This window comes from Sparassis crispa (assembly GCF_003851025.1).
Source record: "Sparassis crispa DNA, contig_000007F, whole genome shotgun sequence".
Lineage (NCBI taxonomy): Eukaryota > Fungi > Basidiomycota > Agaricomycetes > Polyporales > Sparassidaceae > Sparassis > Sparassis crispa.
The window spans coordinates 1,830,027-1,849,337 of NW_020939754.1; the positions used below are offsets into that span (position 1 = coordinate 1,830,027).

Consider the following 19,311-nt stretch of genomic DNA (forward strand, 5'->3'; position numbering starts at 1 on the left):
TGGACCATATGCACACTTGCATCAACTAATTCTACCATCGTTCGTATACACCATTTGCCAAAACACGAGATCTTTCTACGAATTCGATTTACCCGTATACCTACCCATATGGCGTTTGGCGTTCATCTTAACATTGGTATGGAGTTACGATAGGCGAGGCTACAAATTCGCCTGTGGCTGGCTGATGGAGAAACCACTGACTTTGCACGCAATACCTATGGTACATTGCATCCTGAGAGATACACATTGCTTTACGACTGCTAATGTTAATCATCAGCTATCGTAAACATAATACACGCACGGCACCGGCATAATTGCAGTCGCCTAACTGCATGTATCTGAGCATGGTCAATCAAGTTTCGCAACGGAGCAAGCAAGCTTGTCTTTGAACAGGGCCAGTACTTGGTAGTCGGCCTTCACAGTCGAAGTAACCGCATTACTGTACAACCGTACCGCGAGGGGCACAAACGGCGGTGTGTCTTTCGTTATGTAGATCGCCTTCGGATCTTGATTTCCCGCGTGCCTGCCATAGGCGAGTCAATGGCATAAATGGATGCAGAAGTGGGGTACTCAACGAAACACGGAGATGGTTCTGGACATCGGCTATGCTGGTCGGCGCTGAGTATGCAGAGGAAGTTCCGTAATTGCAGAGGGCACAGCATGCGGGTTGCGCATTGTATTCGGTAAGAGACTTATACCTGCGCGTTTTCTCCAGACTCCTCACTCTCTTCTCTTGTGCAGCACTGATTTGGTCCCATTGAATCTCAGATACCGGCTGGGAGCGGTGCACTGTTAAGCAATGAGACATCTACATGCAATTGGTCACGTTGTCAACAGTTAACGCAAATCTGACACCCACCGCCGCACGCCAACTCATCACGAGTTTCGATTCTCCCGGCACACTGCAAAGCCTGCACGATATCCTTGCGTCCTGCTCATCCATCTCGGCTATAGACACCGTGTCTGGATTCATCTCACAAGCGTTGATAACCTGCACGGCCTGCTCCCTGTAAAGGCGAATAGGTGCAGTCGTCCACTGCTTTCGGTTGCGAAACTCTCCTTGTACGGCGGCATCAAAAACCGGGATTTTAAGCGGAGGATAATCGGTGCGCCACGGGCCAAAGGCATAATTGTTTGGGCGTATCGTCTTCGGCGAGTGATAGTGTGATGCCACCATGGGCCAGAACAGCACGCGTCGGCATGACGAGCATTGAAATGCAGTTTTGGCGAGGTCCTGAAACGGCACGGCCTTCCTACGACAAGACGTCGACGCGATATCCGGAAACTTGGTCTTCAAACGTGCAAGTACGTCTTTTTGCCATCGCTCGCTGAGGTCGGGCAGGATTTGATCAAATGCCTCACCCGGAATGTGGACGGAGTCAGGGAGCTCGACGATGGTGCGAATCTCAGTAAATGAAATGAGATCGGCTGCGTGAGGGAGCGCATCATATTCTTCGAGTGACATTCGCGCTTTCTTGAGCGAGGCAGTCAGCGATGCCAGTCTTGCTTTCATCGCGTGGATACGCTGCCATTTTAATCTACACTCTTTCCGTTCAGTCATGAACACAACGAGCTTGGGCTTCATTTTTTCCCAATCTTTGTTCATTTGCTGATCAGGAATGAAGCTTATATTGCACAACAGTGAACACATACCTGCATCAGTCAACCGTTCTGCCACACCCACCATCGGAAGAGCATTTAACTGCGTCTTAGAGCATAATATCTCAGTATCAAAGCCAAGCGTATCAAGGCGCCGACAGATGCTGTGAATTCTGTCATCCTTCAGGCGTTGCTGCCGTGCACGATAAATATTCTCCTGTACTTGGATGTACCTTTGGCACGCGTCGACGTGCTGACGCGACAAATGAATCGAAAGTATTTAGAGCAAAGCGCATATTGGAACTTACATCCGCGTGCTGGTCAAGGAAAGTGTTCCTCAACGTTATCAGCGCCGCCTGTTCTTCCCCAGTACGCGCCTGCTGCCACAGAACCTTCATACGATTGACTTCTGGTCTATGATAGATTCCCATGGAGGAAGCTTAGGAGGGGGACAACGGTGAATATTCACACATAAACAAGCGACGAGGACACACTTTGATTCCGAAGTGGTACGCACAAGTCGAAATAAGGCTGTGAGGTGTTATATGGCTTTTCAACGATCCTGAAGGTATAATACAAGCGTCATATATTGCACTGAAATCACGGCAGAGTCAAACATACATATCACGCTGGCAATCATGACAATAGCGAGCGCTGAACTCGAAGGTGGCTTTGACCTCAGGGCCATTGGCGCCACATTGGTGGCAATGGTGCCCAAAGATCAAGTCGGTGTAGTGATGTTCGCGTAAGTACGGTGGACAAACAGGCAGGTTCGCGCTGCCTTTGCGTGCTTGTCTCCAAACTACATCCATGCTGCGATGTGTAAGAGTAGCCCTGAGGAGTTTATTCGTAAGAATCAAGTTTAGCAGATCTTTCGGGGAGAGATGGCGGAAAATCTGTCAAAAGACGCGGTTATTCATTAGTATACAGGTCCTTACGACGTTCCAACTGACCTCGAAAAAGATATCGAACGGAACGTCCATCAATGCTGCTGAACTTGGACCTTCGAGCCCCTGAGAGGGTATAGCTTGCGTGAGACGCTGCTTGCGCCTTGGCGGACGGGCTGCCTCCACCTGAGCTGGAATTTGCTTGTCAGGTCCCTGCTTTCGCTTTCTCAGCGTCGGGGCCATGTTGTCGTGCCGTATGCAGAGTTGACGGTAGTCTTGGAACCAGACGAGAGCGGTGGCAGCGCCGGTGCATCACGTGAACTGACAGCGGAGAGCGAAAAACAGATGCACAACTACCATTGACCGAATCTATAGAATGAAGAGTATGATTTTCGAACTCGTCCTTTGTTCACTCGGCATTTCATCTATCTCCAGAGTTATTACGATATTTTGGAGAAGACCAATTCAACTAACGGTGAAAAGGGTTCCAACGCTGTGCGACCTACTACCATAAATGGAACTGGTTCGATCTCAGGATCTATAGATTCGTCGTCGAGGAAGTACTTGGGATCCTGACTCTAATGAGCTAACATCATCTTCCTCGCTCATGAACTCACGACTTGTATAAACCGCTAGACCTCAGTCAGGCGTCGTGCAGTTAGGAACGTCCCAACTTCAACATTGGAGACTACGATTGAAGTCGATACTCTCGCTGCAATTCCTGTTCCTCCGGAGACTCAAGTAAGAACGACCTGTGGCAAGCATAACTTGGGCAGGACTGACTCGATAAGGCTGTTCCTCTCATAATCTAGGGTTTGAGTAGTCAGCCGTCGGGGTCACATCGTCACCATGGACTCAAGACGCGACGATGTGTCCTCAATCTACACAGGTGCATCTACAATGAGCTACGGCGAAGTAGTGGACCGCGATCTCCCCCCAGTTCCTACACAGGCCCAGCTGTCGGATGTAGAGGCCTGCCCTCAGCGCACGCTCGAGGACGTCCGCGAACAGGCAGCCCAGAGCGTCGCCGTCCGCGCTATTCGCAAATCAGAGCTCGTCGACGACAGCAAAGTCGGAGTCGTTATCACGCTATCGCACACATCTGATGAGCGCTTCCTCGGCCTCGTCGCCTCCGCTATCAAGCATGCGCTCCGCACCAAATCGTACTTGTTCGCCCTAACCGCACCCAGTGCCACCCCACAGAGCGAGAGCCCGCTACTCCTCAGCAGCTCTTCCGACGAAGCCGTCCAGCGTGCGGGCCTGCTCGTCTGCTCCAAATTCCTCAGCCGCGTCGTGCGCGCAAACATCTACGGAGGGCCAGGCCGCTGGATTGGTTCTGTGCGCGACATCGGGTCATCTTCATATGACGATGCGGCGCTGTGGGACGTCGTGCGCAAAGCTGCGCGCAGACCGATTGATCCCTTGATTCCTCCACCGTCCTCTCGCAGCGTCGACCAGCTGCTCAGCCATGCACGAGCGCGCCTCCAGCGAATCACGCCGCAGCAGGCGTACGAAGAGCTGCACGACACAGCTTCCCTATGGCCTGTCGTCCTTGTCGATATCCGACCCGAGGCGCAGCGTATCGCCGAGGGAGGTATCCACGGATCGCTCCTTATCGAGCGCAACGTGCTGGAGTGGCGCTTCGATCCACGGTGTGCCCACAGGTTGGCCGTCGCAGATCGGTACGATCTGCGCGTCATCATATTTTGCCAGGAGGGATATGCATCGTCGCTCGCTGCGGCGTCGTTGCACGACCTTGGGATGTTGACTGCCACGGATATTATCGGTGGATATGCTGCGTGGAGGGCAGCTGGGTTGCCTTCTGAGGTGGAGATCGTTCCAATTTCTCGCGATTCGCCGTCAATTGAACCCGATCAGGATTACTAGAAAGATTCCCTGAGCATAGACTGCGTGTTGTGCTTTGATCTATGGCGGAAGTGAAGCCTTGCTTGTAACGCCAATTGTGCCTCAATAGTTGGCAATGACCGATAGATGATGATTCGTACTGCGTCTGGCCTCGCTCTCTTATTCGGCATTCGACGACAATCCCGTTGGGAATGTACTGGGAGATAATACTCGTTAAAGTTGCAATATGATGAGTCCGCCGCAGTGTTCTGAAATTTCTCTGCTCGAACTTCCGTGTTGGTTCCGAAGATGCCGAAGACTTGGCGGACGGAGAACTGAATATCACTACACTGATTCCGCATCTACAGAGAGTGGAATGCTGGCGCTCGCGACGTGTGGTGGGACACGATGGGCATCGTTGCTGAAGTCAAACACCCTGCCAAGGCCATGTACTCGCTCGGTGCGTTCCGCGCATGATTCCACACCCGAACCCCACAGCAAAGATCAGATCGATAAGCCCCTCCAAAAAAATCCATTCACAGCGCGGATTCTGAAGTCAAACGCTCCGGAAATTCAGGTGGGTGGTAGGCGCCACCGTGCACCGTAAGCCGCACCTATCAGCTTTTTTTGCAGACCGCCCAAAGGCCGCCTGTGCACGATTTTTTGACCAGGGGCCTAACGATCCTTGCTGTAGTGTCTGACGTTACGTATCTAGACAGGGACTCCAGCGGGTGCCATCGAGCTGCGGAGGTTCCTTAACTCTCTGAAGACTGACTATAACTTAGGCATCAAATACATCTTGTAGACAGCATTAAGGTCATTGTCGACCCGCCAACGGTTGGTCTCCGGGGACGTATTCAGTCAGCATCGAATGCGACATCTGCGATCCAGAGAGAATACGTCGAGCACGTATTCCGACAGTTACATATGGGATTGGTGGATGAATGTTATGAACAGGCTTGAGGAGAACATGATATTGTTAGTTCTGTGCCTCATCCATCTTGTAGTCCGAATCTAAACTTTACATCTGAGACAAAATACTTGTAATCCGGCTTCGTTCGTTGGCAATCAGCAACTTTCTTGCATAGACGACAGAATGATCATTTTGCAGAGTGTGCACTCCTATATGTCGCGGTGAACCTTTATGGACATTGGCGGCCGATTCACGTCTGGCACAAAGTGCAAACCTGAATATGGAATCACTGCAACACCAGCCCCACATCCTGACTCGCCCGCTCGCTGATCTCCAACCACTCGGGGAGCACCTTGTCCGGGACGCCGAGCACCTCTCTGGGCCATGCCGCCATATCCAGGTCCGCGTACAGATGCGCGAGCGCCTCGTGTTCGAGCGGGACTGCGGGAACAGGCACAGGTGGAGCTAGCAACACGCAGAAGACAACTTCAGCGGACAACGCAGAGAGTAGTGACCACGTACCAAACAGCACTTGCGTACCGTCTGTCGCGCCCAGCTTGGACCACAGAGATGGGCCAGCGTCAGCGGGCCCCATAGCGGCCAGCCAGTTGATCGCGCTGAGCTCCATGTTCTCGATGCCGTCCCACTTGAGCTCCGCGAACAAGGCCTGGGCAGGCATCGAGTAAGCGATCGGCCGTGGAGGGTGATTTGACGGTGCAGTAAGGATTTGCGTCAGAGTATCAGGATCGAGGATGTCCAATCCCAGATCCGGCTGTTTGTCTTCAGATTCAGGTGCGGAGATCGCACTGGGTATTATGGACGCAACTGGAGACCGACGAGAGGATGTGAGAGAAACTCTTGTCTTCCTACTTGACGGAGCGACCGCACGCTCAGACTTTTTGCTGTCAGGAGAGTCCGCCGGAATTTTGCCAGATGCTCCGGCCTGCAAGTCTAGCGAAGTCAGCTCTGATTTCGAGGTGCCCTTCATTATAATCTCCGACTGCTCCAACTTCACAGCATTGGCATTTGTGCGAGTTCTAGTTCGTTGTTTCTTCTGCGTGGTATTCGTTGACTGTTTCGCTATGTCCATCTCTGCCTCCTTTGGTGCTTTTGCGGGATCAGCTAAAGTCTTCGTCGTCGTCCCGTTCGAATCTAGTTCTGTATTCAACGATGGTGAATCTTCTGACCGTACCTTCCAAAATGAAAAATGTCGATACGTACGCGGTTCAGACGACCTGATAGCAGCAACAGGAATAGGGCATGCAGTACTTCTTGTGACGTTCGGCGTTTGGACAGAAACAGGCATTACGTCCGGCTTCGTATCAGTCCTGTGGAAAGCGACAGCCAGCGGCTCTGCAGTAATTTCAATATATGTATCCGATACAGCACGACCGAGAACTCACTGTCGTCGCTCGACCCCTCCTCCTCTGCCCTCGCAAACGTTACCGACACTTCCTCCTCTTCAATCTTCACAACAGATCGCCCAGAGAGGACCACGTCGAGCAACCCTCGCTAACGTTACGGAATGCTTTTTAGACAACTTGCACGACGCTGCACAGGGACGTACCTGATGCCTCGCCTGCTTCGTCTTCTTACGTGCCTTCTCCACCACTGCAGCCTTCACTTCAACATTCTGCGGCTTCACCTGGGAGCAATTCGCAATTTCTCCGTTCCTCTCGCGCGCTCTCTGCTTTCGGCGCTCCTGCACACGCACGCGGACACTCATTTCAAGCAATGGTTCGGACGTAGGAGCAATCTTAGTATGATATGGACCGGGAATGTGTAGTGCCGCTTGCTCCTGTGCCTTCGCCTTCCTGCACTGCTGGGTTTGCATGCGCGCGCTCGAAGCAGACGGAGGCTTAGATGCAGCGGGTGGTCTTGTCGTACGCTGTTTTGCGGTCTGCGGTTTTGGGGTGTAGAGCACAAACTGGTTTCCAATGCGAAAGGACGTCAGTGACGGGGACACCATTGCAGGTCGTTCAAGTGATAGCTGGGCGTCTAAAGCAGGAAGAACAGAGAAATGAGTCGAAGCTGGCGTTGGTAAAGGGATAATCTCGTGAGGTCGATTAGGTATGTTCAGAGCAAGTATATGGGTGGATGGGCGAGGAGCAATTGGAACATATGGACGAAGGGTGTTCCCTTGGATGCGAGAACCTGCAGTTGCATGTGGAGAAAAGACAGACTTAGGGGGACGAGTGCCACCAACGTTCGTATGTCGATCATCGCTGCCGGAAGCCGTGGCAAAAGTAGGAGCCGGGGGATCGATGAGCGATGCAGAAGCAAGTACGCGAGGGCTTTTGGTGAACGCAGATGGATCAGAAGTTTGGCGAGCTTCAGGTAAAACCCACGCAGTTATGGACGTGAGATTGGACGCAGACGTCAGTGCGGGAGAAGAGACCTGGTTGGAAGCACCGGCGTGCGCGGCAGAGAGTATGTAAGCGTGCTTGAGCCTCCTCGCTGTAGGCGGTGATTGGGGTTGCGGTGCGTTTTGAGCAGACTCTGGATCGGAGCGATCAGTGGTACTCCGGTCGATTTCAAAGACGAGGTGGATATATGCGCCACAAATTGAGCCCTCTCTTGGAAGACAACATACCAGTAGTCCCACGTTCTAGACAAGTAGCAAATGAAGTAGAAGACGTCGCAACTTGAAGGTGAGGACCCGAGATAGTAGTCTGGCGAACAAGGTCTTGATCTGGAGCAGCAGCGTCGCGTTGTTCAGCAGACACGCAGAGAACAGAAGAAAAGGAAGGACCAGGGACAGCGTGAGACGTTCCATCGAAGATGAGTCCGAGAGTGTTCGAAGTAATCGACTGTGACGAAGCAGTTGAGCCGCAGTTAGAGTTAGTATTCTCAGAGCCTAATTTTGAGGCGACAGGCTGAACGGCGGTATAAGCGACTCGGATGATGTTAGTTTGGTCTTCAGCAAAAAGAGCTCGCTTGCGCTTCTGACGAGGAGGAACGTGCGCAGAGGAAGAGGGCCGAAACAATTCAGAAACATGGGTATATGCGGGCATGAAAGTGCTTTGCGATGCAGCAATGAGAGAATTCAGGCCGGGAACCCGGGTATATGCACGTTTTTTTGTGTCTTCGGTTAACTTTACAGTGCCAGGGGAGGCGGGAAGTGTATAAGGAGCAGAAGGAGAGCCACGTGGGGATGACGAGGTGACAACAGCCCCCTGTTCACCCTCCGAGGATATATGCGTCAACGGGCTGGTAAAATCGAAGTCGGATGACGGCAAGACCGGGGAGCGCGTCAGCTCAGGCGTTTGCATCCGAGACGTACGAGGAGACGGAGAGAACAGATTAGGAGAGTCCATAGAAGACAAGAAACGACTGGCACAAGTAGCACAGGAAGGGTTTGGGTTGGCGTCGTGCGCCCGGGTATGGCGGACTGCTGGCGGTAATGGTTCAAGATTTTCCAGAATGCGAGGATCCGATTTCACAACATAGCCTGTGGGAACTTTACTTTGGGTATGCCCTTTATCGACCTTTCTGCGCTTCATCCCGCGACCTTCATGCAGTACAGGAGAAGCACGTTCGCGCTTGACCTGCACCGCTTTCACCTGTGTCCTGGCGTCTTCAACAGTTCCGACATCCTCAGAGACAGGCACAGTCCGAACGATCCCTACGGGCAGTTCATATGTCCCTGTCGTAGGCTTCTTCCCCTTCGCCTTGTACCAGTGGTATTTCTTGTGCGAGAACCAGGCGTGAACTTGCGCAGGTTCAACGCCGCGTGCTGCTGCCCACAACCTACGGGAGTCAAGGCTGGGTATCCGAGGATCTGCTTTCCATATGTTGTTCAGTTCCGTGGTATCCTCAGCAGAGAGGACGTTTGGCTTCGCCGTGGTAGCTGCCGGTGCCTGGGCAGTGAGCGAGACCATCGGCTTGCTGTGACCACCTAGAGCTCGCGTTCGTCGAGCTACGATGCGCCGAGGACACCGTTGCAGAGGAAGTTCGTCTGGTAGAGAGGGACTGCGTTGCTCTCTCTTCATCACGGTAGTATGAATCAGATTTCGACCAGGCCGGACGTCGTCAATCAGCTTGAGCGCTTGCGCGCTCGAGCAACTCGGAGCACGTGGTAGTCATTTTTCGTTGCAGAGATTCACACAAATATTGTTTTGCCGAATCCACAGCTCACAACCTGGCATCCTATTCTACAGCTTTGATTTGATTACATCTATGTAGGGCTCACCAAGCATCAAGTACTGGACAGCGGTAGTCGGGACTGTCGACGTTGCAGCATTCATTGAGCGCACCAGGAACTCAAATTAATCCTTGGAAATCTTGATGACGACCTTCCCTACGTGCTTTTGACTATCAAGGTGTTCGTACGCTTTCTGTGCATCTTCAAAGGGGAACACCTTGTCCACCACGGGCTTGATGAGGTTCGCGCTAATAAGGCGGTTCATAGCTTCGAATCTGTAAATGTAATGTCAGCATTGATGCACGCAAGGTCGTCATGGATGACAGAGCCAGAGCCCGTCGTGATGCTTACTGGACTCGAGACCCAACGATGACACCGTGCAAAGAAGCATTTTTTAACATGACTTGCTGAGGAAGTGTGCTAATGTCGCCATCCTGATGCAACTATCGCATGAGTACAGTACAGCATGAGGATCGGAGAAAGACGTACCGCAGCGACAACTCCCACGACGTGCACTGAGCCTCCATAACAAACGCTATTCAGCGACTTGGTCAGGGTCCCCGAGCCGCCAACCTCAATGACGTGGTCCACGCCTCTACCGTTCGTCTAGAGAGCATCTGAGATTGAATACATCCACGCTGATTGAATCGCAAACAAACAAACGTACAATTCTCAGCACTTCCTCGTCCCAGTCCGGCATGGTCTTGTAGTTGATTAAGTGTTTCGCGCCGAGCCTCGCTGCGACCTTGAGCTTTGCGTCCGACGACGACGTCGCGATGACAGTTGCACCCAAGGCGATGGCGAATTGCAAGCCGAAGATGGCCACGCCGCCTGTGCCTTGGATTAACACGGTGTCGCCGCCCTTGGCCGGTATTGATCCTTGCAGGGCAGTATATGCAGTGAGAGCAGCACATCTGAATGGCTGGCTCATCAGCTCTGCAGAGGATCGATGATACATAGAAGACAAGGAATCACTGCTTACGGTAGAGTGGATGCTTCCTCGTAGGACAAGTGGTCCGGAGCGCGCACTAGACACTGCACAGTGCAATGTTCAATTCGAGTACGAGCACCCGAGAGGAGTACTTACGTGTACAGGGAAGACCTTATATTCAGTCAACACGCCGTCAATGGGAGCGCCCAATGCGCTGAGTAGATAGCCCGACTTGAACTCGCCGAAGATATGGTCCACCCAGAAGTTCGCGCAAACACGATCGCCGACCTTCCATTCCTCGACCTCATCGCCAACAGCAATAATTTCCCCCGCCATGTCGCAAAGCGGTACAACATTCTCTTTTATCGCGGGAACAGGATATTTCCCCTTGGCGAGTAGTAAATCTCGGAACTAACGATATGATGTCAAAAGTTAGAATATATCGGTGGCAATGAACTTCTGAAGAGGACGAACCTGAAGTGAAGCGGCGTGTATTTTGACTAGTACCTCAGAGTGTTTCGGCGGAGTGACCACTGCTTCTCGCATTGTGAGGTTATGAACGCCATCGAACTAGATATTCACATCAGTCAGTGTTACAAAATATGAGCTAGCCTAAAGCCTGCCTTGGGAAGGTAGTACTGGCGAGTAGTCTGTGGCAGTGGCATGACCATCAATACAGATGGGGGTTAACTTCGAAATCGAAGAACTTCTATCCCTGGCGCCTTTGTATCTGCTGCGTGGGGTACGGGCGGCTTCAGGCGGCATAGGCATAGGCTGATTAAGAGGCTGCATCACTAAGCAGAAGTCATCCAGGCATCGTAGGAATCCTGAGAGAACGAGGAGGCCGAGGACCCTGGATAATCCCCCCAAAGGTCGTCGCCAAAACCCCCGGACTTTGCAGTTTTCTGTCCGGACGGTTTTTGGCCATTTTTCCCGAGATTTGTCCGGAAATAGCGACATCCTCGCTCTGGGGGCTTCCATTTTAGGTAATTTGTGGCTATTTTTAGCCATTTTCGGCTTTTCCCGGAGATTTTCCGGCGATTTTTGCCCCAGAACAGCTCCATGTCCGGATAGTACGACGGCTACATGGTCCTTAGGGGGTCCATTTGTCCGGACATGGCGACGGCGTGAGGTCGATTTTCGCAAAAATCTGTCCGGATTTGGCGACGACCTTTTGGGGGATTATCCAGGGTCCTGGAGGCCGCCGCATCGTTGACTGTTGTCATAGGCGCTGAGTCCCAAAAATATTACGTATTATGTGCTATGACGCAGAGTAAACCGTCGGAACGCCATTTTTTCCTGAAGTCAGTCCAACTGTGCTGTGAACTTTGCTAGTGGAAAAATACACATTATCAGAATGCACCGGTAGGTATGGTCAAAAGTTTAACCAAATGGATTGAGAGCGTACCAGGTCGGTTTCTCGCGTTTGACCTCAACATCAAATTGGCAAATTCTCGTAAATGAACATTTCAAATGTGAAGCCATAGCATTGCAATAGATCTGGGAGATTATGTCGCTTGCTCGCATAATCAGTATATATACACCTCCTTGCGTACCCATAGATCAAATTTGACCACCACTAACCTGCACGCAGCGTATAAGGCAATACTACTGCCTACGTATCCAGCCAGCGACTCTGACCACACCGCGAGACTCAGAAACGTTGTTGAGGTACACACATGGCGACACGGACAGAGTACGCCACCAAGTTCCTCACGTAATCACTTAGCCGTGACCGCTCTTGGTCGCCTTCCCCTCCTCGCGTACTCGCAATAAAGGCGAGGATCGGGTACAAAGTCGGCCGCGTAGCTGAGCGAATTTAGCAGCAATGCCTGTCCTACTGCAACTAACCGCAGCAAGCTTTTTTCAGGCGGTTAGTCTTACAATGTCAGTGGCCGGGAGTCTCTACCTTTTTGCCTCCTCTGGAAATTCTAAGAGCGTGATCACCTCAGATACAGCTCCTCAAATCCTTATGGGTGGACATCGGAGAAGGCCAGCAGTGCAAAAGGGAGTTGAAACAGCAGAACGGCGATTCGATCGTACGAGCGCCAATATTGCCGTCGCCCAGCCCAAATGGCATAAATCGATGATCTACTGGAGGCCGCAAGCATGAGCGGAGGCAGATGAGTGCCTTCAGGTTCGGCCAGTCACGCAGAATTTCGAATAGTACGCCAGGGGAATTCGTACCCCAGGGGTAGGGCCAGGGTGGACGTGGATATCCCGAGGTTGGAGGAGAGGGTCTACCATCTGCCTTCAAGAGACTAGTGGAGGGGGAGGTGAGGTCGATAACTGATTTGGAGCATCCACTTAACTTTGGCCCAGTTATTGCGACGTCGAAGAAGTTCTGGCTCTACCGCAAGGTCAGCAATATTTTCGTCGATATTTCAATATTTTGTAGCATCACGCGCATTTCTCAGGAAGCCGTGCAATGAGATGTTCGCTTGCTTTATCTATTCTCGAAATTCTCCAACAAGCTATTTAGAATCCGCAGAATCAGGACCACATACTCTAACTTGACGCTCTTTCCGGCCGGTCATCGTCTCCTGAAAGTCATCGCCAAGGAAGAAGAACGACGACATATGGATTCAGCCAGGTGCATGTTCTTCAATCAACATGGCCCTCAAGGAACATCTCGTCTCGCCACCTTGGTATCCAGTCCAAGCCACACACTTTTTCTCTGCCTAGAAGTACGGCATACGCTCTCCTATTGCCCGTGTTCAGACCTCAATATTGTCAAATATATTCCACACCTTCCCATCCGTCTCAGTAATGATTAAGCCACGAGACTGCTTCGCCATTCTTGCAGATGGTCGGCCTGGTCACCTGTCGAAATTACGCGCGCGGTTTTCGCGGCAAACGTGAAATATCTAGCATCGCTCATGCTTCCGGCGGTATATCCGTCATCTACCCTCTTGCCGGATATTCACCGTCAATGATTTCTACGACTTCGACCATAGTGGCATCCTCGATATAGGTCGCCAGACATGCGATATCGCCGCGTATGGAACTGTCGGGAAGTTTCTGGACTCGCAGATGCGCCGACATGCGTGATTGATGAGCTGGTTACAGTCTACCAGTCGATACCTGCATGGAGTAGCAGCTAGTGTGATATCGACGACTGTACCTCACAGTGAAGTTAACGTGCATTGAGAATTTTCTTCTCTTGTGATGACAGACACTGATAGCGCTGGACAGAGCGCGCACAATTCCTCCACGCGAAAGTCGATGTCACGAGGGCGCGTTGCAGACTCGTATGAGCATCTGGCGGCGGGCGCAGTACACGCCCGCCACGGTGGCGGCGCCACCATGTCGTATCAAGAGGAAAACATGATCGAAGAAGACAGAGGTTGTGGAACGATGTATGCGTTGTCCCTTTCGAATTGACGCTGCTGCTTATAGAGGCATTACTTCTAATCGAATGGATAGGGTGCGTAACTCCAAAATGACAACACATAATTACTTAAGACGACAAAGACACAGCCAATGTAGATCAGCAATAATTACTGCTGGGTAGGACTAATTTATCCTCACATGTCCTCAACCTGCTCCTCAAGCCAGTCCCACAGCTTCTTTCCGGTCTCCTCGTCAAGCGTCTCCGGGCGGACAGGCACGACGCGCGCGAAGGGCATGAGGTACTGCATCACGCATGAGCTCACGAGCAGAAATGGAGAACAATGAGTGTGCTACAGTACTGACCTTCCCGTTCAGCTCTGCGCCTTCAGGGTGGGTACCCGCATACAGCTGCGTCAGCGCGCCCTGAGGAATCGGATTCGCAGTGAGGTTCTAGAGTGATGATCCCCCTAATGTCATGCGGACTGCGATGAAGAGAAGTAGGAGGAACGCACAACTACGAAGGCCTTGACGCCGTGCAGGTGGCGCTGTAAGTCTGTCTTGATGACACCTGCGCATCAAACGGCGTCAGGGGACAACACTCCGGCTTCGGGAATGCGGAGTGCTGCACTCACCGGGGGTCAGTGACGTTGATACGATGCCCTGGCCACCGTACCGCCGCGCCAGCTCGTGCGCAAAGACGGTATTACCCTGACAAAGGCATGACCACCGATCGGAACGAAGACAACAAGCAGCTTACGAATTTGCTCTGCGCATACAACCGGGTCGTGCTTTTCTTGAGGCGCTCGGGCCCGTCGCGGAACGTGTCGAAGTCGAGCGTGGAGAAGTAAAGGGCAGAAGAAGATGTGTTCACCACACGTGCCTTGCCATCCGACGATGTTTGCGCGCCTCTCAACAGTGCCGGCATCAGCAGCTTGGTGAAGTAGAAGTGACCTGCGTGCGCAGCGCTCGGAGACGGTGATGGGCATGACACGAAAGAACGTACCGAGGGTGTTCGTGCCGAACTGCAGGTCATAGCCGTCAGAGGTCAGATGTTCGACAGGGGGAGTCATTACACCTCTGCGTGACAGTGAGTAAACAATTTCTTGTAGACGCACGCCAGTTACCCGTTGTTGAAGAGAACATGCAGCTCGGGCTCCTTACTGCAGAAGGTGAATTATAGCAGAGGCAAATCAGACGGACGTTTGATCGTACCTCAGTAAATCTTCCGCTGAGGCCTTAATAGCGCTAAGGTTCGCAAGGTCGAGCTTGAGGAAAATCGCTGTCTTGCCAGTTTCCTTATGAAGCTCGCGGATAGCGTCCTCGGCCTTCACCTGGCTGCGCGCCGCTAGATATACCTTGGCATTGTGGGTGAGCAGGTGCTGTCACAATTGTGAATAGGGACTCATGTGTCCGTTCCACAATGAAACTCACTTTGACGGTCTGTAACGGTGCAAGATTAAATTGGTGAACAAGTCAGGCCTGGGCAGGGCTGACGCTGTGGAACACTTACCTCCTTACCCAAGCCAGTGTTGCCCCCTGTCACAATCATGACCTTGCTGGACAGGTCAGGGATGTTTTCCACCGTGAACTTGGTCTTCGGTGGGAAGTTCTCCGATTTCAGTGCACAGAACATTTCAGACGAAGGAACTCTGGTCGGCATGTTGCAAAAAAGATGATAACAGAGTAGAAGATTGTGGGAGAGTGACGAAGTTCAGTTGGAGGGCGAACGAACGTTAAATACTGAACTGCGCTAACAGCCGCGATCCAGGTGAAGATGCGTACACCCGCGGCAGAGCAGGACCGGCACTCTGCGCTAACTGCGCGCAGTGTATATCCCAGCTCATCCACAACAGTGGCGCCTCAACAATGTCGACCAGTCGTGTTTTGTGATACGCATCGCTGCATCAACTGACCGCAGACGAACCTCATCATCACAGCATCGGCGACGATCATTCAACTGGTAGCGCTTGGCGTATAGAAAGGCCTTTCCACACCCGCGGTACGAAAAGCGTGGAGCAGACCTTTGTAGCCTTGATGCAATATTCGACAAGGTGAAGAACAGTCATGGGTTTACCTCCGTGTGGGTCTGAAGAAAGAGTGGCACCCTGTGGCAGACAGTTCCTACTCAGATCCGGATCGGAGATTACGAATATGGAAACTCGTTTGTCGGGGCGCGTCGAGCGCCTGGTTGAAACCGTCGGTATTTCATTTGGCATCGAAAGATGGATAACGTTAATTAGTACATAACGGTCTATCTCAGATATATACTTGGTACACGGTACACGGTACAATATGTGAACATGCTCTCGGACCCCCAACTCAGCGACATTTAGTCCCTCCGCCTGGGACGATACTCTTCTCGCGGTTCCCGCCAGTGTCCCCCACGGCGCCCCCCATTATCCCTCCGGTCTTCTCGCTCGTAACGTGCGCCACGGTCCTCGCGTGCCCGGCCATTCTCGTAGTACGCCTGATCCCTAGCCGCGTAGGCACTAGAACCTGCATACGTACTCATATTCCTCTTCGCATCGCGGCCTATATCGCTTGCACCGTGAGCCCTCTCGCTCAAAACGCGTTCTCTTTTTCGGTTCAGATTTGCATCCGTGCTCAGGTATGCCCCTGCGCGCGGCCCCGTAGGAGGCGGAGGGCCAGCATCCCGAGCATCGACTTTGTTCTGACTCTTATTGAGCTGGTTCACTTCCTTAAAAGCCTCCACTTCCTGCACTATCAGCCCCTCCATCTCAAGTTCCACGGGGCTTGGGTACGGCGGGATGGTGACGCGCATGAAGTCGTACGCTGCCTGCACGAAACCGCCAGGGGGCGGCGCCCACGTTGTAGCAGCCTGCCGCTCGATCTCCGCCATGCACATCACGCGAAACGTGTCTTCCGGCCCGCGTGGTGCTGGAAATCTGCAGTAACATCATAGTAAGAGCCTAAACGAGAAGGTCGGCCTGAAACACTCACCGTGCCCCGATGTGGTTCAGCACCAACCGCTCCGCGCCGCACGCGCGAGCAAACGCGCCAGCCATTGCCGGAGTGCTGTGGCCCCTCGCCACCGCCGTTTCTGTGACGCTCTGCGGTGTGCGGTTCCGCCCCGTACGCTCCTGCGTGTCAATCGATCGCGGGATGCAAGCGTCCGTCGCTTCGTGGATGAGCAACGTAATGCGCGCAGGCATCGGTGGAGTAGCATCAGTCAATAAGGGGTCGGAAGAGGGGAAACGCATGTCGAGGGGTCGTGAGGGCGAGGAAAGCAGTGGAAGGATCCCGGAGGCATCATAGGTGTCTCCTAGGATTACAAGGGTGCGCGGAGGGCGCTCGCGTTCACTGGGCACGTCTGGGTCCACGACCTCGCGGAATACGAAGCCTAGGCATGGATCTACGCGACTGTCAGCCTAACAATGCAGGAGAATCTGGGAGCTCTTACCTCGATGTTCTATTGGACCTGCATCGACCACCAGTCTTCTCCGTCCGTGCGACCCAGCGATCGGGGTGTCCACGATCCCACGCCAAAACCCGTCCGCGTCGCACGCGAAATTGAACCCAGGCGCCTCGCATTCAACATGTTCGTTCCACCCTACCGAATTCTTCGCAGGGGGTCCAGAGGTCAACGAGGATTCGGGCGCATTAACGTCCGGCTCCTCCCCGGGAAACAATAGCTCATGTACCGCGTACCGCGTGTCCGTGTTCGTGTTCGTTGCAGCGCATAGTGTGCGTAAAAGCCGCCGCAAACCACGCGGACCATAGACTTCAACGCGTGGCGGGTCGTCTGGCTCACGGAATGGAGGTCGTAGCCGTGGAATGCCGAGGACGTTACGCAGCAGGGGCAGGAGACCCATCGTATGGTCCGCTGCAGCAAGTATGTCAGCTCATGCTCAGACCAGACAAGTCAATGGGAGACAAAGTAGGCAAAGTAGGCAAAGTGGGCAAAGTAGGCTAAAGTGGAACAAAGTAGATCGTGCGGCGGGAACGCCAGGTAAGAGTTGCAGCACCGTGGAGCGAGGAACTCGTCTGCATGATACAGAAGACCAATTCCAATTGGTTCAAGCATGTATCGCCGAAAACGTAAGGCGTACACCATGCCGGAAGTCCAACGTAGGCACAGTAGCTTGAGGTGCATAGGCCAATTTTGTCCAACGGAGACGTAACATAGAGCGATCCAACATGCACAACTCGTAATGTCCAGAAATAGCTGAATACCTTCCTTGTGTATCAGCTCATTCTACTGAGGCCCTCATCGATCCACTCGTAGGCAAAGGCAAACATATACTTAATCCATCCCAGGAATGCGACAGGCACCAGATTGCTTGGAGAATCTTAGTAGAATCAACATCTACATAGACACGCCAGGCACTCCGCCTGGTCCAGTCACGGTACACGGTAGGTTAGCATGTGCTTGCCTAGTGACGACACGCGACGACACACGTGACAATGGTCCTCGAAAGAACAATAGTTGTTCTCCGATTGACGCATAACAGGTCCTGTAGCCAGAACAACGATGACTGTTCTCCAGATTGACGCATAAGAAGTAACACGACTCTTTGGACAGAGACGATTTGCGAGGCAATGCGGATGGATGGGACCCGTTGACAATATTCGTTCTTCTTGCAAAATACGCAACTTCTGACTAAGTGACACAAATAGAGGAGATAGATCTCAAGCGTGTGCCCCAGCAACGAAATAATAGGAAAGTTTAGGTAACGAGCTCACCATGCATATGAGTGATGAAAATCTTTGTGAGCCTTGTCAACTTGATTCTCCTTGAATCGTGCCATGGCTGCGTCGCCACTTGACGGGCGGTGCCCTCGGCGCAGTCGACCACTGCGAGTAACAGTGGCGAGTAATATTAATTCAGATGACACTTCGTTAGAAAGCAAAGTTGCATATTCTGGCCACGTACTCCATAGCGAGCCGTCTGAGAGGGGATCTAACACAAGGCTGGAACAATTGCGCGTCTCAGTGGGCCCGCCACCGCTGGTCGTGCCAAGAAAAGTGACGGTGATGTCGTTGGACATCCGTTGAAAGCTCGAGCGGCGGTGAAGACAGCGAAATGGAAGTTTTGTGGCAAATGTAGCAGCAGGGGGGACGGTGGTGGTGAGAAAGATAGAGAGACAATGTCGTGCGGGAGCGAGGGCGAGCATGAGTCGAAGGCGCGCTAGGAGACGGGCGGCAATTTGCGCGTACAAGGGACATCACGTGCACATCAACCTGCTAAGCTTTCCTGGCCCGTCGTGAATTTTGTGCTCTACTGGATGCCTTCCCGTAGCCGTTTAGAAACGTTCTAAACTAAATTTCGTCTCTAAATCAGGCCGGCACGTCGGCAAATTGATCTCCGCATACCGTGAGAGCAGAGTGAGCTCTTTCTAAACCTTATATCTGGAAGGGGGGGTCGACCCCCCCTTCCAGATTCTAAACGTCTCTCTAAACGATGATTTCGGTCTCCGCCCACTCGCAATGCCCATCTTTGCCTATATTTGGTGCTGCATATTGCTTACATCATGCTGCCGCTCGTCCTCCGACCCTCTAGAACTTGGTTTGATCATCATCATGTTGCGACGCTACGGTTTCACAAATCCTGCTGTTCCGACACAGTGGGGTGTTTCGCAGTCCGCTTTGTGATTTAGAAGTGCTCCAAATCCTACGGGAAGGCATCCACTTACAGGTC

At 52.6% G+C, this 19,311-nt stretch overlaps 6 protein-coding genes across 6 annotated transcripts; 1 reads left to right on the forward strand and 5 right to left on the reverse strand.

Moving 5' to 3' along the window:
• Window positions 1-348: 348 nt before the first annotated feature.
• On the reverse strand, window positions 349-2,729 carry SCP_0806180 (hypothetical protein; the record flags this gene model as incomplete). Its single annotated transcript, XM_027761206.1, has 8 exons — window positions 349-523; window positions 576-808; window positions 860-1,596; window positions 1,654-1,852; window positions 1,908-2,038; window positions 2,094-2,161; window positions 2,221-2,495; window positions 2,553-2,729. The coding sequence occupies 8 exons, from the start codon at window positions 2,727-2,729 to the stop codon at window positions 349-351; spliced, it is 1,995 nt and encodes a 664-aa protein (XP_027617007.1).
• A 606-nt stretch (window positions 2,730-3,335) lies between these two features.
• SCP_0806190 (hypothetical protein) lies at window positions 3,336-4,373 on the forward strand (the record flags this gene model as incomplete). The annotated part of the gene is made up of 1 exon (XM_027761207.1): window positions 3,336-4,373. The coding sequence occupies one exon, from the start codon at window positions 3,336-3,338 to the stop codon at window positions 4,371-4,373; it is 1,038 nt and encodes a 345-aa protein (XP_027617008.1).
• Window positions 4,374-5,530: 1,157 nt separating this feature from the next.
• SCP_0806200 (hypothetical protein) lies at window positions 5,531-9,125 on the reverse strand (the record flags this gene model as incomplete). Its single annotated transcript, XM_027761208.1, has 6 exons — window positions 5,531-5,709; window positions 5,767-6,402; window positions 6,466-6,597; window positions 6,648-6,756; window positions 6,812-7,743; window positions 7,838-9,125. 6 exons carry the CDS (start codon window positions 9,123-9,125, stop codon window positions 5,531-5,533), a joined length of 3,276 nt encoding a protein of 1,091 aa, XP_027617009.1.
• A 387-nt stretch (window positions 9,126-9,512) lies between these two features.
• On the reverse strand, window positions 9,513-10,990 carry SCP_0806210 (Zinc-type alcohol dehydrogenase-like protein; the record flags this gene model as incomplete). The annotated part of the gene is made up of 8 exons (XM_027761209.1): window positions 9,513-9,663; window positions 9,740-9,822; window positions 9,878-9,994; window positions 10,056-10,302; window positions 10,371-10,423; window positions 10,476-10,730; window positions 10,794-10,889; window positions 10,943-10,990. The coding sequence occupies 8 exons, from the start codon at window positions 10,988-10,990 to the stop codon at window positions 9,513-9,515; spliced, it is 1,050 nt and encodes a 349-aa protein (XP_027617010.1).
• A 2,856-nt stretch (window positions 10,991-13,846) lies between these two features.
• On the reverse strand, window positions 13,847-15,312 carry SCP_0806220 (Uncharacterized oxidoreductase; the record flags this gene model as incomplete). Its single annotated transcript, XM_027761210.1, has 10 exons — window positions 13,847-13,954; window positions 14,016-14,102; window positions 14,165-14,220; window positions 14,285-14,360; window positions 14,410-14,603; window positions 14,656-14,729; window positions 14,777-14,812; window positions 14,865-15,031; window positions 15,084-15,092; window positions 15,163-15,312. 10 exons carry the CDS (start codon window positions 15,310-15,312, stop codon window positions 13,847-13,849), a joined length of 957 nt encoding a protein of 318 aa, XP_027617011.1.
• A 669-nt stretch (window positions 15,313-15,981) lies between these two features.
• SCP_0806230 (Zinc phosphodiesterase ELAC protein) lies at window positions 15,982-18,661 on the reverse strand (the record flags this gene model as incomplete). Its single annotated transcript, XM_027761211.1, has 5 exons — window positions 15,982-16,558; window positions 16,614-17,025; window positions 17,074-17,496; window positions 18,357-18,467; window positions 18,547-18,661. 5 exons carry the CDS (start codon window positions 18,659-18,661, stop codon window positions 15,982-15,984), a joined length of 1,638 nt encoding a protein of 545 aa, XP_027617012.1.
• Window positions 18,662-19,311: the final 650 nt, after the last annotated feature.